Source organism: Chelonoidis abingdonii, chromosome 23 (assembly GCF_003597395.2).
Source record: "Chelonoidis abingdonii isolate Lonesome George chromosome 23, CheloAbing_2.0, whole genome shotgun sequence".
Taxonomy (NCBI): domain Eukaryota; kingdom Metazoa; phylum Chordata; order Testudines; family Testudinidae; genus Chelonoidis; species Chelonoidis abingdonii.
The window spans coordinates 9,995,579-10,010,516 of NC_133791.1; the positions used below are offsets into that span (position 1 = coordinate 9,995,579).

General features: G+C 40.2%; 1 protein-coding gene across 1 annotated transcript in view; it reads right to left on the bottom strand.

The window, feature by feature from the left end:
• The window catches only part of LOC142045757 (arginine-glutamic acid dipeptide repeats protein-like), a 256,334-nt gene that overhangs the window by 175,596 nt on the left and 65,800 nt on the right, over positions 1–14,938 (bottom strand). Inside the window, exon 3 of the mRNA XM_075060204.1 lies at positions 563–633. Within this exon, the coding sequence (XP_074916305.1) occupies positions 563–633 (71 nt within the window). The remainder of the gene's footprint in view (positions 1–562; positions 634–14,938) is intronic.

Below are 14,938 nucleotides of genomic sequence, written 5' to 3' on the forward strand. Positions count from 1 at the left end.
CGCGAGTCTGATTTTCAGGGTATCACACTGCCCGGGTTCCTGGTCCTGGCCACCGGTTCGGGGGGCTCTGCATTTTAATTTAATTGTAAATGAAGCGTCTTAAACATTTTAAAAACCTTATTTACTTTACATACAACAATAGTTTAGACGTATATTATAGACTTATAGAAAGAGCCCTTCTAAAAATGTTAAAATACATTACTGGCACTCGAAACCTTAAATTAAAGTGAATAAATGAAGAGTTGGCACAGCACTTCTGAAAGGTTGCCGACCCCTGATCTAGACAATGTTTTAATCAGCTTTTCCAGCAAAACAGTAAAGTACCGTACCATGTCCCCTAGAGCACTCAAAGTACAATAGGTAGCTATGTAGATTATAAAACCTTGTGAAGAATTCTCTGTCTCTCCCAATTAGCCAACTAGCTCTGCCTGTACCGGGGCACTTCATTGTTTCAGTAGTGACACAGTTACTAAAGTATTACTACAGGAGAAAGGTTCAAGGGAGTAAAAGATGGTGCAATATTTCCACTGTGTTAGGAAAAAACATGGAAAACACTGCTTACCAATTTGAAGTCTTGAATGCTGCAGATAAAGTATGGGGTGTTCGGCCGGCGACTTTCAATATATACGCAATCTTTAAAAAAAGAAATAATTTAAAATAATGGCAATTAACTTCTGTACCTCAGACAGTAAGAATACGAAACAGGACACATTAAAAAAAACAGTATAATCTAAGAGAACCACAATGTTTATTATATAAAATGTAAATCTTCTATGCTTGGTCTAAAAATAGAAGCTAGAATTTTCATCCTAAACAAAGTAATAGTTTATTAAAATCAAAGTGAATTTTTATGCAACGTTTTGTTCAGAAAACAAACTCAGACAAGACTTCTAAATTTAGCCAATACAATGATGAGGTCATAACCTATGGACCAGACTAAAACAAGAGAGGAAACTAATCAAATTTCTTCTGTTTAACTCACTATTAAAAACTTAACACTAACATATTTTCTTTTCTAATTGAAAAGAAAACCAAGGCAACCAATCATAGCTGGAATGCAGTAAGCTAAATTAGATTTTCCTCAGAGAAGAACTGAGCTTTCTCAAATTACATTTCACATGACAGAGGCTGAGTAATTATTTTTGTTTGTTTTTAACAACTGGACACTGAAAGGCTGCTGTAAAATGAGATCTGTTGTGTTACAAATACAATCCCAGCAATAATCACAACAAATGCATTGGTTTAGAAAGCAAAAAACAGCACAGAAAGGAGAAAGAATTGCCTGGTTAATGATAATGACCTTAGAAATGGGAAAATCCACATACAGCTTGCTAGAAAGCAGAGATGTTGCTCACAAAGTCAAGCAAATATTTAATGGATAGTCTCAGTGCTCTTTTCATTTATATTCACACAACTAATTATTCAGATTCTCCATGAATCTACACACTTCTTTCTTCTTTCTCCATGAATCTACGCACTTCTGCAAAAGGTGTATAGCTTAGTAAAACCTCTGGTGCTCAAAACAGAAGTAGCCTTTCTCCCACTGTCTTATTTCCTAATAACAGTACAAGAAAAAAGATGAGGGGAAAACTACTGCAGTTTCTGCTTAGATGACTATACTTATGAATGCATCATCATAATAAATGTTTTAAACTGAGAGAATCTAGTGCTTTAAAAACACTATTCAGCAATATTCAAACTTCACTCCAGTAGGAATCACTTCTTCCACCACTGAAAAGCAGTCAAGTCAGAGATAAAATTCAGCAACTGCTTAACATCAGTATCTTAAAACAACTGATATTGCACTAAGAATCTAGAGAGATAGAACATGATTATCAAAGCTGGAAGTTGAGCAAGACACCAGGCTCAAAGGCTCTAGTACTTCTGTGATAGATGCCAGGGCTGTAATTGGTGAGGACCTAGGTTTTACAGCTCATTCAAAATGTGGCAGTGACGTAATGCCTCAAAAGTGCTACCTTCTTAAACACCAGTCCCTACATTAGTTGGTGGTCTACCATGCAATTGCCACTAACCTAACCCAATACTGCTAGACTGTAGTAGCATGACAGCAAAAGGCAGTGGAGTTCCACGAGATGAAAAAAGGCTGGGGAAGGGATAACTGATGCAGGGGGGCTACAATGAGGAGGGGCTCTGACCAAGTTACCTTAACCCTTACAGTGCAAATAATTGATTGCTTCACAGTAGCCCACTAGCCCCAGTGTTTTAGGAACTGTACAAACACAGAAGAGGAAGCCTGTCCTAAAGAGTTTACAGTTTACATGGACAAAAGTGTGAGGGGTGAAAAGTAAATGTCTCCATTACACAGATAGGAAACTGCAGCACCCAGAGATCAAGCAAATTGCCAAGGTCATAGAGAATATTTGTGCCAGGAATTAAATCTCTTAAATGCCAGTCCAGTGCCTTAACCACAAAACCATCCATCCAACTGGGCTTCCTAGCAAGACAGTTTTCATGGGACCACAGAACTTGCGTTGTACATACCAGGAAAACCTAAATAAGAAGTAAGGCAAGTATCCTCCAGTGTGGCAGGGACATAAGGAACAAGTTTGGACCAACTATTTAAACTGAAGCATAAACCAATTTTCCTCTGTATATCCTGAACTTCCCCAAACTAGCTTTTTCCCAGATTGCTACTGCACATTTCCATGCACGACTTCCTTTTGTACTGGGCCAACCACCATTCCTCTAAAACTTGGACTGATCATTTTTAAAAAATGGAATTTAAGAAGGGATTATTACCTGGAACTTAATGTGGTTGTGTCTTGGATCCACCAACCCATTTGCAGAGTTTTTCCTCCTCCAGTACCCTCAATAAAGCAAGACCCATTCAGTCAACATCAAACATCAAAATTTTCCACCACCACCATCCCAGTTAACCAGTGATGGCAGACCAGTGCCTGCTTGCCACAGCATATTGGAAAATAATTTCACCCTATTCCTCTTGAACACTCAAGCATACCCAGCAAGATATTGAAATTGCATGTTCAGTTAAAGAAAAAGCAAAAATTAGGCTCCTCAGTTCTATTAATCCATGAATCCATATGATGGCATTTTCCCCTAGAATGGACAATGTTCCTGTCTGAAAGAGGTTAGGTTATGGCTACACTTGAAACTTCAAAGCGCTGCCGCGGCAGTGCTTTGAAGTGCAAGTGTGGTTGCAGTGCCAGCACTGGGAGAGAGCTCTCCCAGCGCTGCACGTACTCCACATCCTCTACGGGTGTAGCTTGCAGCGCTGCGGCACTGTTTACACTGAGGCTTTACAGCGCTGTATCTTGCAGCGCTCAGGGGGGTGTTTTTTTCACACTCCTGAGCGTGAAAGTTGCAGCGCTGTAAAGCGCCAGTGTAGCCATGACCTTAGACTTCAAGTTTAGGTCTAAGCACAAAAGAATCTAACTCAGACAGAGGCTTACCTTGCCTTTTGCACTGCAAGAAACTCCCTAACTGACAAATGCTGCTCATTGTGACACATATTCCTAAAGGATTTGTAAGGTATCAAATAGCTAAAAGCAATCACTGCAACTGTTTGAAGCCTGCCAACAACAAACTCCAGCCAGAATGAGAGCTTAAGTATGAGGGGCACTTGGCACAGCTTTATCGACTGAAGTGGTATTCAAGCCCCCCCCAAACCCTTGAAGGCACAAGGGACTGGATGGAGCATTTTCTACCCCTACGCCCCACCCCTTTTTCTTAAAGCACTCTCTCTTTGCTAGCTGCCAAGCATGCATCAGAAGTTACAGTCACCGAAGTAAAAAGGAACATAAATTTGCAGGAGAGAGAAAGGATGAGCTGTATAGCAATGGTGCAAAGAACAAACTACGTTCTGGTTGGCTAAATCCTGCCTGAAAAATAGTTCCCCATACAGGAATAATCTAGCATCTCGGCTGATGGATCCCCATAAACAGCATAGCAGCCTTCCTTTTTTACTTACATAGTAATGCCTTGTTACGGAACAAAAAGTCACTTCCTGCTGAGTGTTTATAAAGAAACCATGGTAACTTGACTTATCCAACGCCTGTAAATCCATATGCCAAATTCCTACACGCAAGACTATGCTTTGTAAAACAGGCCACTTTATCACGCCAGTTGCTATCCATCAGGACTTGTGCTGTTAATCATTTCGTGGCAGCATTTGATAAAGTCAAATGAGCTTGGCACAACTTTCTTTTTAAAAAAAAAAAGTTATGAAACCTATTGCTTATTTCATAGAAAGACAAAACACAGAGGGGTTAGAATCTGGAGCAGTCTGAATTCATAATTTTATCAGCATCAGTCAAGCTTGTCTCCAATTGACAACAGAAATTGAAAGAGTGCCCTGTTCTGACCCAGCTTCTTAATTCATTTATAAGATAAAGTGAGAAGAAAATTATAGCAGAGCTTTGAGTCGACATCCCCGTTATAAACTCCTAACTTCAGCGGTTTATGACTCCGATGTTCTGGACTGGGAATTTGGCATGCAAGACTCAGGCCAAGAAGCTAATTTTTTCCTCTCTTTTTATTTTTCAAGTTATCTAAAAATGAGCTCCGGCTGTTTAAGTTACACAAATGTAAATAAAATTTGAGAGGTGTTTTGCTCTTGTAGCATAAAATTTTATCATTCGCTGAAGAGGCATCTGCAAACACTATTGTGATTTGAACCAGTGTTTTCTCAAATTATAGACCATAGGGCATGTCTACAGAGAGGCTTGTATCTTAGTGGTGGAGCATCTGTTCATTTTCTAGCAGTAACACTTGTGGCTCTGACAATCCAGTCTAGGTCCTAGCATCTTGGGGGGGGGGGGGGGGGGGGTTAGGGTTAGGGTTAGGGGGAGATTCCTAAATGTTTCAGTGTCAAAAAAGCCAACAAAAAACCAATAACTTGTTTCAATTGAGTTTTTTTCCCCCTTGATGAACGTTCATCTGGTGTAAATTTAACTAATGATCCTATTTATAAATGACACCAACATCAGAAGGGTAGCATAACACACAGGCAGATAGAACCTAACTACAAGTGACCTGGGGGCTGCAGGCACCCAGGGGAGATTCAGTCTTAATAAATGTCAACCCCTATGCACAGTGAGAGAAATAATTCCAATACAAAAAAAGGACATACAACCGACCAAACCCAGTGCATTAAATTACTTTTGCCTTTTTTATACTGCCCTAATATTACAGAGCAGATTAGGGGTGGATCATCATTGGGAGAACAAGTGATATACAGTCTCTCTCTCCCTTCCTCCCTCTCAGTGTCCACAACATGTCGTCAGTGACTCATGGATTTAAATCAGTATGATTTAGACGACAAATACTTTATGTTGCTGGGGTTGAGGCTGGGGGGGGCGGGGTTAGCCAATTTACTAATGTTGAAAAATCTGCCACTGCTTATTCGTAGTAATCTTTTTTTAACAAAACAAATTAACAGAGACTTTCAGCATGACAGAATGTGCAGCAGGCAGATTCACACACGAGATTAGTCTGTTGGGTTAAGAATACACAAACTAAAATCCACATTTTAAAAGAAAGAAGTCTAATTCATTTTTATATTATGAATCTGAATATCTCATGGATGCCAAATGGAGGAGTTTCCATCCATCCATGAGGTGTACAAGGTACATTTTCAATGTTAACTATACAAATATATAATTTTAAGCTTTTAAAAAAATGTATCTAATAGACTATAAACAGTGTGAGTGTCATAATAATCTATGTCATAAATAAAATCTCTCACTTAAAGTCTTCCTTCAAAAGATTTCAAAGCCCATCACAAATATTAAATGACTAAAACTGGAATACCACCAGGTTACACGTCATGCACCACATTTCTTTTCTTTCCATCACTAAAGGAATAAAATCCAGATGATAAAATAAGTTCATTCCAAGTCTACAATAGAATCTATTCTTACACTAACCAGGACTAGTTATTGTAACCATTTTTCAGGGATTTCAGATCCTTGTAAAGCTTTAGCACAAGCCATGTTATGAGTGGAGACAGTCTGCTTTCATTTTGAATTGGTTGGCTTCATCATTTCTCACCACTCTAATACTAGCATAGTTTTGTGTTTGAGTGCCTACTGCCGCTTCTTACCATCTGCAAACATCACCATTCGTCAGAAAAGGAAAGAAAGCCAAAAAAGAGGAGATAGAACTAAACATCATACAATAAAGAGGAGGCTCCTCATACAGCAAATTTACTTCCTTTACAGATCAGCAGGTTTATGTAAATTGAGCAAATCTATTCTCTGCCTAGTAAACCACTGACTGAAGCCTAAAGCCGTTTGTCATCATGAAATGATGAACCCCTATGCACTCTTCCTGACAGCCAGCTCACTACTCTTGCCAATTGCATCAGCAGCTACCAACCGACCAAGCAATTCAAGTTAGCCATCGTGTGAAAGGTTGAGCCATCACATTTCATCCATTTGCTTGTTTCTATTAGATTTTTTCCGCCTCCTCTTCAGGAAACCATAACACAAATCCTGCTTCATTATAAAGGCAAGACAAACTGTTTTCCTAAGAAGGAAATTAAATACATCTTGCTATTAAGTGTTTGAAGTTCTGCCCACTTCTGGTCGTGTGAGGCACAATCCAGACCACTTAATTTCCAAGAGAATCCTGCCTGATGCCCAGACTGCTATTCATCTCACTAAATGGACATATGTGCATAGAATCATAGGACTGGCAGTAACCTCGAGAGGTCATCTAGTCCAATCCCCTGCACTCATGGAAGGACTAAGTATTTTCTAGACCACCCCTGACAGGTGTCTGTCCAACCTGCTCTTAAAAATCTCCAATGATGGAGAGTCTACAACGTCCCTGGGCAATTTATTCCAGCGCTCAACTGCCCTGACAGTTACTAAGTTTTTCCTAATGGTCAACCTAAATCTCCTTTGCTTCAACTTAAGCCCACTGCTTCTTGTCCTATCCTCAGAGGTTAAGAAAAACAAATTCTTCTCCCTCCTCTTTGTAACAACTTTTTATGTACTTGAAAACTGTTATGTCCCTCCTCAGTCTTCTCTTCAGACTAAACAAACCCAACTTTTTTCAATCTTCCCTCATAGGTCATGCCTTCCAGACCTTTAATCATTTTTGTTGTTCTTCTCTGAACTTTCTCCAATTTGTCCACCTCCTTCCTGAAATGTGGTGCCCAGAACTGGACACAATACTTCGCACTGATTAGGTCTCAACTGGAGTAGAGTGGAAGAATTACTTCTCATGTCTTGCTTACAACACTCCTGATATATCCCAGAATGATGTTCGCTTTTTTTGCAATAGGGTTACACTGTTGACTCATATTTAGCTTGTGGTCCACTATGACTCCCAGATCCCTTTCCGTAGCACTCTTTCCTAGACAGTCATTTCCCGTTTTGTATGCATGCAATTGACTTCCCTCCTAAGTGGAGTACTTTGCATTTGTCCTTATTGAACTTCATCCTATTTACTTCAAACCATTTCTCCAGATCATCTTGAATTATAATCCTGTCCTCCAAAGCACTTGCAGTCCCTGCCAGCTTGTTATCATCTGCAAACTTTATAAGTGTACTCTCTATGCCATTATTTAAATCATTGATAAAGATATTGAACAAAACTGGACCTAGAAATGGATCCCTGCAGGACACCACTCATTATGTCCTTCCAGCATGACTATGAACCACTGATAACTACTCTCAGGGAACGGTTTTCCAACCAGTTTTGCACCCACCTTATAGTATCTCCATCTAGATTGAATTTCCCTAGTTTGTTTATGAGAAGGTCATGTGAGACAGTACCAAAAGCTTTACTAAAGTGAAGATATATCATATCTACCACTTCCCCCCATCCACAAGGCTTGTTACGCTGTCAAAGAAAACTTGCTTAATTATTTTCTTGATTTTCTTCCCAGGTATAGAAGATAAGCTGACTTGTCTTTAATTCCCTGGGTTGTCCCTATTTCCCTTTTTATAGATTGGCACTATATTTGCCCTTTTCCAGTCTTCTGAACTCTCTCTCATCTTCCCACGACTTTTCTAAGATAATCGCTAATGGCTCAGATACCTCCTCAGTCAGCTCCTTGAGTATTCTTGAATGCATTTCATCAGGCCCTGGTTACTTGAAGACTAACTTGTCTAAGTAATTTTTAACTTGTTCTTTCCCTATTTCAGCCTCTGATCCTACCTCATTTTCACTGACATTCACTATGTTAGACATCCAATCACCACCAACCTTCTTGGTGAAAACCAAAACAAAGAAGTCATTAAGCACCTGTGCCATTTCCATATTTTCTGTTATTTCTCTCTCCCTAACCCCCACATTGAACAACAGACCTACCCTGTCCTTGGTCTTCCTCTTGCTTCTAACATATTTATAGAATGTTTTCTTGTTACCCTTTATGTCTCTAGCTAATTTGATCTTGTTTTGTGTCTTGGTCTTTCTAATTTTGTCCCTATGTGTTGTTTGTTCATATTCGTCCTTTGCAATTTGACCTAGTTTTCATTTTTTTCAGGACTCTTTAGATTTTTAGATCACTGAAGATCTTCTGGTTAAGCCAGGGTGGTCTCTTGCCATACTTCCTATCTTTCCTAGGTAGGGTAATAGTTTGCTCTTGTGCCCGTAATAATGTCTCTTTAAAAAATTGCCAACTGTCTTAGGGGATCTTACCCTGAGTTTCCTAAAGTCTGCCTTCTTGAAATCCATTGTCTTTATTTTGCTTTTCTCCCTCACCATTCCTTAGAATCATGAACACTTTCACCCAATCTGCCTTCCACTTTCAAGTTCTCAACCAGTTCCTTCCTATTTGTCAAAAATCAAATCTAGAACAGTCTCTCCCCTAGTAGCTTTCTCCACCTTCTTAAATAAAAAAATTGTCTCCAATACATTCCAAGAACTTGTTGAATAATCTGTGCCCTGCTGTGTTATTTTCCCAACAGATGTCTGCGTAGATCAAGTCCTCCATCACCACCAAGTCCTGTGCTTTGGACCATAAATGGACCATAACAGCAAATAAACCATTCAAATCTAGTATGTCAACAGCTCTAGGTTGAGTATATCCCCAGGTTTTTGTCCCAGGACATAGTTTGACATGGACTAACAGTTACAGCTACTGACACCTGGCAGCTGAAGAAGGGAAATGCATATATCTGCATAAAAACTTCACCAAGCAGAATCTGCTGCAAAGCAAAATGGAGTAAGATAGTGCAACAAATGCCCATGAATGCCACTGACTTGACACCATGTCTGTTGCCTTCTTCACATCATTCTCTGACTATTGCGATCTATTTCTTCAAGTGTTAGCTATCTACAGTCCAGCCATACCAAACAGAATGCTTCTGTCCACCTCATACACGGAGAAGGATCATGGGAAGCATGCAACAATGGTGACAAGTTGCAACTACTCCACGGACTTCCTGTTCTTTTCATGGACCAGTTCAAAATTCCTATCCTTGCATTCTAAAGACTTCCATGTCTGTCTTCACAGCCCTCCATTTTCATCCCTCCACTTTCCGCCTGTTCATCTGCTCCCGACTTTCTCTGTTTCACAACACAACCACATCACCATTGGTACAAGTGTCTTCTCTGCTGACATCTGAAACACCATTAAAGGGAAAGTTTGAGAAACTATTGCGGCCGAGGATTGTTTCTTTGAAAAAGGCTTGCCCTCCCCCTTCAGAGAGGCATTTACACTTGGTCAGCGAAGGGCCAGAGAAGCTGTCCATTGATTTACCTTTAGTCAGCAATGGGACATCTGTCCTCTAGGCTGTGGGCATTGATCCCACAGTTCCAGCACCGTGGCTGCGAAACTGATCAATCTTCCCAGCGAAGTGCAAGGAGGGAGCCTTACAGCAGGAGACATTCTCCTCAGACATGTGATAAAGATAAGTAGTTTGATCTAGACTATTACCCACCACAAGTCTGTTGGAGGTGACTTGGCAGATTCTATGGCAGGAAAAAAAAAAGACTTCATAGCCTACATCATTGCAATGGCAGAGGATTAAAATTCCTATGGTGTGGCCCATGGGATTCACTGCCTGTCTATTGCCACCAGCCTTCTTTCTTTCTTTCATGTGAACCATTATAAATTAAATTACTGTCTGTTAAAACTCCCCCACCAACTCTTTGGAGCCAGAAAGGATTGCCATGACACATGGCACTGATTCATTATACCTTTGAGCTTGTGGTGACCATCCCAGGTGTCCCCATTCCAAAGGATATTGCTTACTTGCTAGAAGACGCTTTAAAAAAAAAATCAGAGCTAGAACACGTAGGCTTCAGAAGCACTTTGTAAAAGGAAGAATATAAACCTCAGCACATGAAGCTTTTCTGCCTTTAATAATGTACTGCACATAGAGTTAGGTGCCTTGTAGGTTTTAGTTAATGTATGAGTCAACACTTGCATCATCCAAGCATAAAAGCCTGAGGCTCTCCTCACTGCACTTTTCTTCCACAGAAAATATATTCCTTGAAAGCCACCGACATGGAACGTGTACAGCCTCCTGCTTTCACCTGAACGGTCGCAACCTTAGCTTTCAAAGTCTAGCTGAAAGCAATCTGAGCTCCAACATAAATACATTTCCTAGCACCAACATCCCAGTTTCTGCCTACTGTCCAGAGCCCCTCTCATTTTCTCTTCCATCAGATACAGCATTGAAAGTCTAATGTTCTCAAAAGATTAAGTCAGATCTTTAACATACACCCTTCTCAGCAACTTCAGCATAAAAAAAACGGGGATAATGGCCAGCTAGTTTATGTGTTGAGACCACTGCTTATTATACTAATCACAATCATCTCACTGCAACCTTATGCTTCCCAGCTGTCACATACTCCTGTTGTCCCTCATCTCAAACTTTCAGTGGGGGCCATCTTTTATTTTGTGTGAGTGGGTGGGTGTGTCTGTGTGTGTCAAGTGCTCAGCAAAAAGGGGGCATCTAGGCAATACTGCAATACAAATATAGTGCTGGTCAGAGGAATCCTAGAAGGGTACAGTCTCCTGAAAAGTCCTGGAAATCAAAGCAACAGTCTCATTAGAATGATCTGGTTTACTTCAATGTTTCAAATGTAATGCAAGTTGAAGGGGTGGGGGAGAGGGTTAAATAAAGACCAAATTTACAATATAAACTTTTTGAGACAAGGATATAATCTTCACACTTTCTGAAAGCACCTAGTGCTTACTAAGCACAATAAATAAATAGAATCGCCATGAGGATGATGACATAAATATCTACAATAGCCAAGTTCACAATCAAATGACAGTACATTAAGAACTTCACACTCTTTGTAACTGCTTTATTGTGTAGCAAGGAGGATACACATTTAATACCCAAAAAATACACATCCACAGAGCTAGTATTACAATATAGCATACCTTTCAATTGGTTTGAAAATTATCCTATGTTCAGTGAATCCTGACCTCTGTGAATAAGGTCAGCTCATCAAACCCTTTAAAATATGGGTCAATAATGGAAACACGACAGACCTTTAACTACAGCTATATGAACAGTTTGCTGCTGTAATAACCCGAATTTTAGAAACAAATACAAAGAAGAATTCACTGGGAACATTCTATGCATGGTTTTCAAGAGAAAAATATCAGCGGTGTCAGGTAGGGAGGTATAAAGTTACCTCTTTCCCCCATACGGCTGACAACAAACAAATTGCTAGTCTGATCTTTTAGTGTCACTTCCTGCCGAGCGGATTTCAAGCAACACTGCTGGCTCTTTGTCAGAAAACAATGTGCTGGAGCCCTGGTTCAGCAATAAACGGTTCAACCAATTTGCAGTGCTCACTTGAAATGCACAGGAGTATTCATGACGCCTGGGCTGCAGTTCTTATTTGGCAAATGATTTTATTATAAACCAGTATCATAGTGAATCCATTTTCTTTAAGGGGTTTCTGCTGCTGTTTAATGGACTGTCAGTATAATTTAGATTTCATCTATTTAAACTCATTCAAGCCTGGCCCCTGATTGTACAGTAAATGGAACATATTTCTATTCAACAAAATTAATGACAGTTAATTGTAGTCTGCAGTTCCCAATTTTATAAAAGCAACTGTTCTGCAGTTCAAGTATCAAGCTACATGATTTCCCACACCAATTATTTTTTCTGCACTTTCTATGCATGGCCATAATGTTTTATAAGGCTTCCCTTGCAACACTAACATACAGATTGATCTGGTATTTGGTTCTGATACATCTTTGATTTTCCTACAGAATGCAATCAGGGGCCAGAAAATACAAAGAGACAAAAGCAAAGTTAAGGATGCTCAGTCACTAATTCACACCAGAATGGTCTGTTGATGCATTTTTGGGTGTCTCCTCCCTCCTACAAATGTACAAGACGGGAAATGTCTAAACTGTCCCAACGTCAGATTAGAAATATCTTATTCTGATTGGCTTTCCAGAAAGTCTAAGGGTACGTCTACATTACCCATCGCATCAGCGGGTAGTGATCGATCTATTGGAGATCCAATTTATCGCATCTAGTGTAGACGTGATAAAATGGATCCCCGATCACTCTGCTGTTGACTCTGGAACTCCACCATGGCGAGAGGCAGAAGCAGAGTCGACAGGGAAGCGGCAGTGGTCAATTCGCTGCCGTCCTCACAGCCAGGTAAATTGATCTAAGATACACCAACTTTAACTACGTTATTCGCGTAGCTGAAGTTGTATATCTTAGGTCAACATCTCTCCACGCCGTAGACCTAGCCTAAGAAGTGGGTTGACTCAACACTTCCTCTTTCAGTGTGTTTGTGTCACTAAAAGATCAGTCCTTTTTGCCCTGCATCGATATCAGCAAGTCCATGGAACATTTCAAGGAAGATATCAGGCATTTGTTCAAACGTCGTTGGAAAAGACTCCTATCGGCTGCTATGAAATATGCTTTTTCCAAACATCTATTTAGGTGCCATTCTCCCCCACCAGAAGTAGCCACATTTCAACTCCTCTTTACAGAGTTTATAAAATGTTTTGGGATCCTTTAGGATGAAAAGTGCTACAATAATGTAATTTATATTTACATAACTGGCTGAATTAGAGTGTGGCCTGGTAGACTCCTTAGCTTTCTTCAAATTTAAACATTCCCAAACATGAAAATATGAACATGTTTTCATGGACAAACATTGGCTGTTTGGGACTTATGTAAAAGATAGGCATTTAGTAGTAGACTTTTGGACACTGAGTTTCAGTGACCGGAGATTCCAAAATGCCTCTTAAAAAGTCATTGATACACAACTGGTAAATAAAATGCTCACAAAGATTTTTTAAATGCATATCTATTCTCAACAGGTTAGAAACACTCTTTTTATGCCTCTCTGGTCTGTTATGTAAGTGTTCATATAAATGCCAGGAAACAAGATATCGGGATGCTTGGGTTCTATTCCACAGTACCACCAACTCCAGGAGTCACTTAGCTTCTCCTCCTCAAGTTACCTTTCTATTAAAAAGAAAAACTACACTGGGATTGTAAGAGATTGGTTTGCAATGCCCTCTGAGATCCTCAGGAAAAAATTACATGAGTACTGCATCTATTCTAAATCTCCCCAGTCTGTCACCTGATAGATGGAGGTACCTGATTAGGCAAATGGATAAGGAGTGTGCCATTTTCCAAATTGTTGGAGCACCCTGAGCAGAAACAGGTGTTCAGGAGCGAACAAGTGAACGAATGCATCACTTCAGTGATTTCAAATCTCTGATTGGGTAGATTTCCACTTTATTCTGTGCTTAAAATAGCAGCATTCTCTGTCCCTTCTAAGCTTGCTGTGCTGCAAAGAACATTTATGTCAAGTAAATTGTCAGTTACTCTCCCTTTTGTCTGGCAATTTGGTACCCATGCACCTGCCATTTTTACAATCAAACGTAGCAGCTTTGAATAAGGTATTTGGATCTAAAATGCTTAAGTAGTACTTGTTTTCTAAAATGAAATGGGAGATTTTGCCATTGTTTAAACTCTAAGTGGCTTTGAAATGCCTTCTATACAGAACAAATTAGTGCAGCTGCTGTAATGCTGATCTTATAGCACATTATTCTGCTTCAACAGGATGCCTTTGCTTTATTTATTCTTTTAAAAGAAAGTCTTACTATTGTATACACCTGTTTGAACAAAATGAATGAAAAACTAGGATTACAAAAAACACTAGTCATCTATACTTGACTTGGACCAGAAAGTTAAAGAATGTCTAGTGAACTATGCTGAGGCTTCTGGACTTCCTCAAACTGAATCTGTAGCTTTGCACCCACCCTGCATGAACTCTTGATATTGCTTAATGTCACATGCTGGAGACGGAGAAACAGACTAACTGCCTCATCCAGTGACAATGACAGAATTGATCCTAGAGCAGTCAGAACCTGGATCTTCTGCGGCTCCTATTTTATACCACCTCTTGCCAGATGCCACAGAGACTCCTGCAGGGCCTCAGACTCATCCAAAGAAAAACCCGGATCCCTTATCTCTGGCAGAACCAACGGCTGCTCCCCAAGCCTGGCAGGTGGGATGGGAAAACGCCTCTGCATTGTCAGGATAGTCTCTTCTTGTGCTCAGAGGAGTGCGGCCTGCTTGGTGAGACTGATGTACCATGGGGGGAGGTCCCCAGCCTAGATTTGATTGGGGCTTCATTGCCTTCTCCGTCAGATGTTTTGAGTCTCAGTTCCTGACTCTCGTGAGTTCTAGGGGCAAAAGAGCAACAGATGCTGACTTGGTAGAAATTTGAGCCTCACCCAGGCACCGTTGATGTTTGTCACTTACCGAAAAGGAGCGAAGACAGGAAAATTTTTGAACCCCAGGACCGTGGGCGTAATCTCAGACTTCTTGGGGAGAAAGTTCCCAGGTTGGGGAGGGGGGAAACAAAGGCCAAAACTGATGATGATTCACGGGTGTTACAGCTCTGTTAGTGATAACATGAGTTTTCCCCATGCATACATAGCCTTTTTATCTAATCATACTATTTTATCTAATTATACTGCGCTAAACTATAC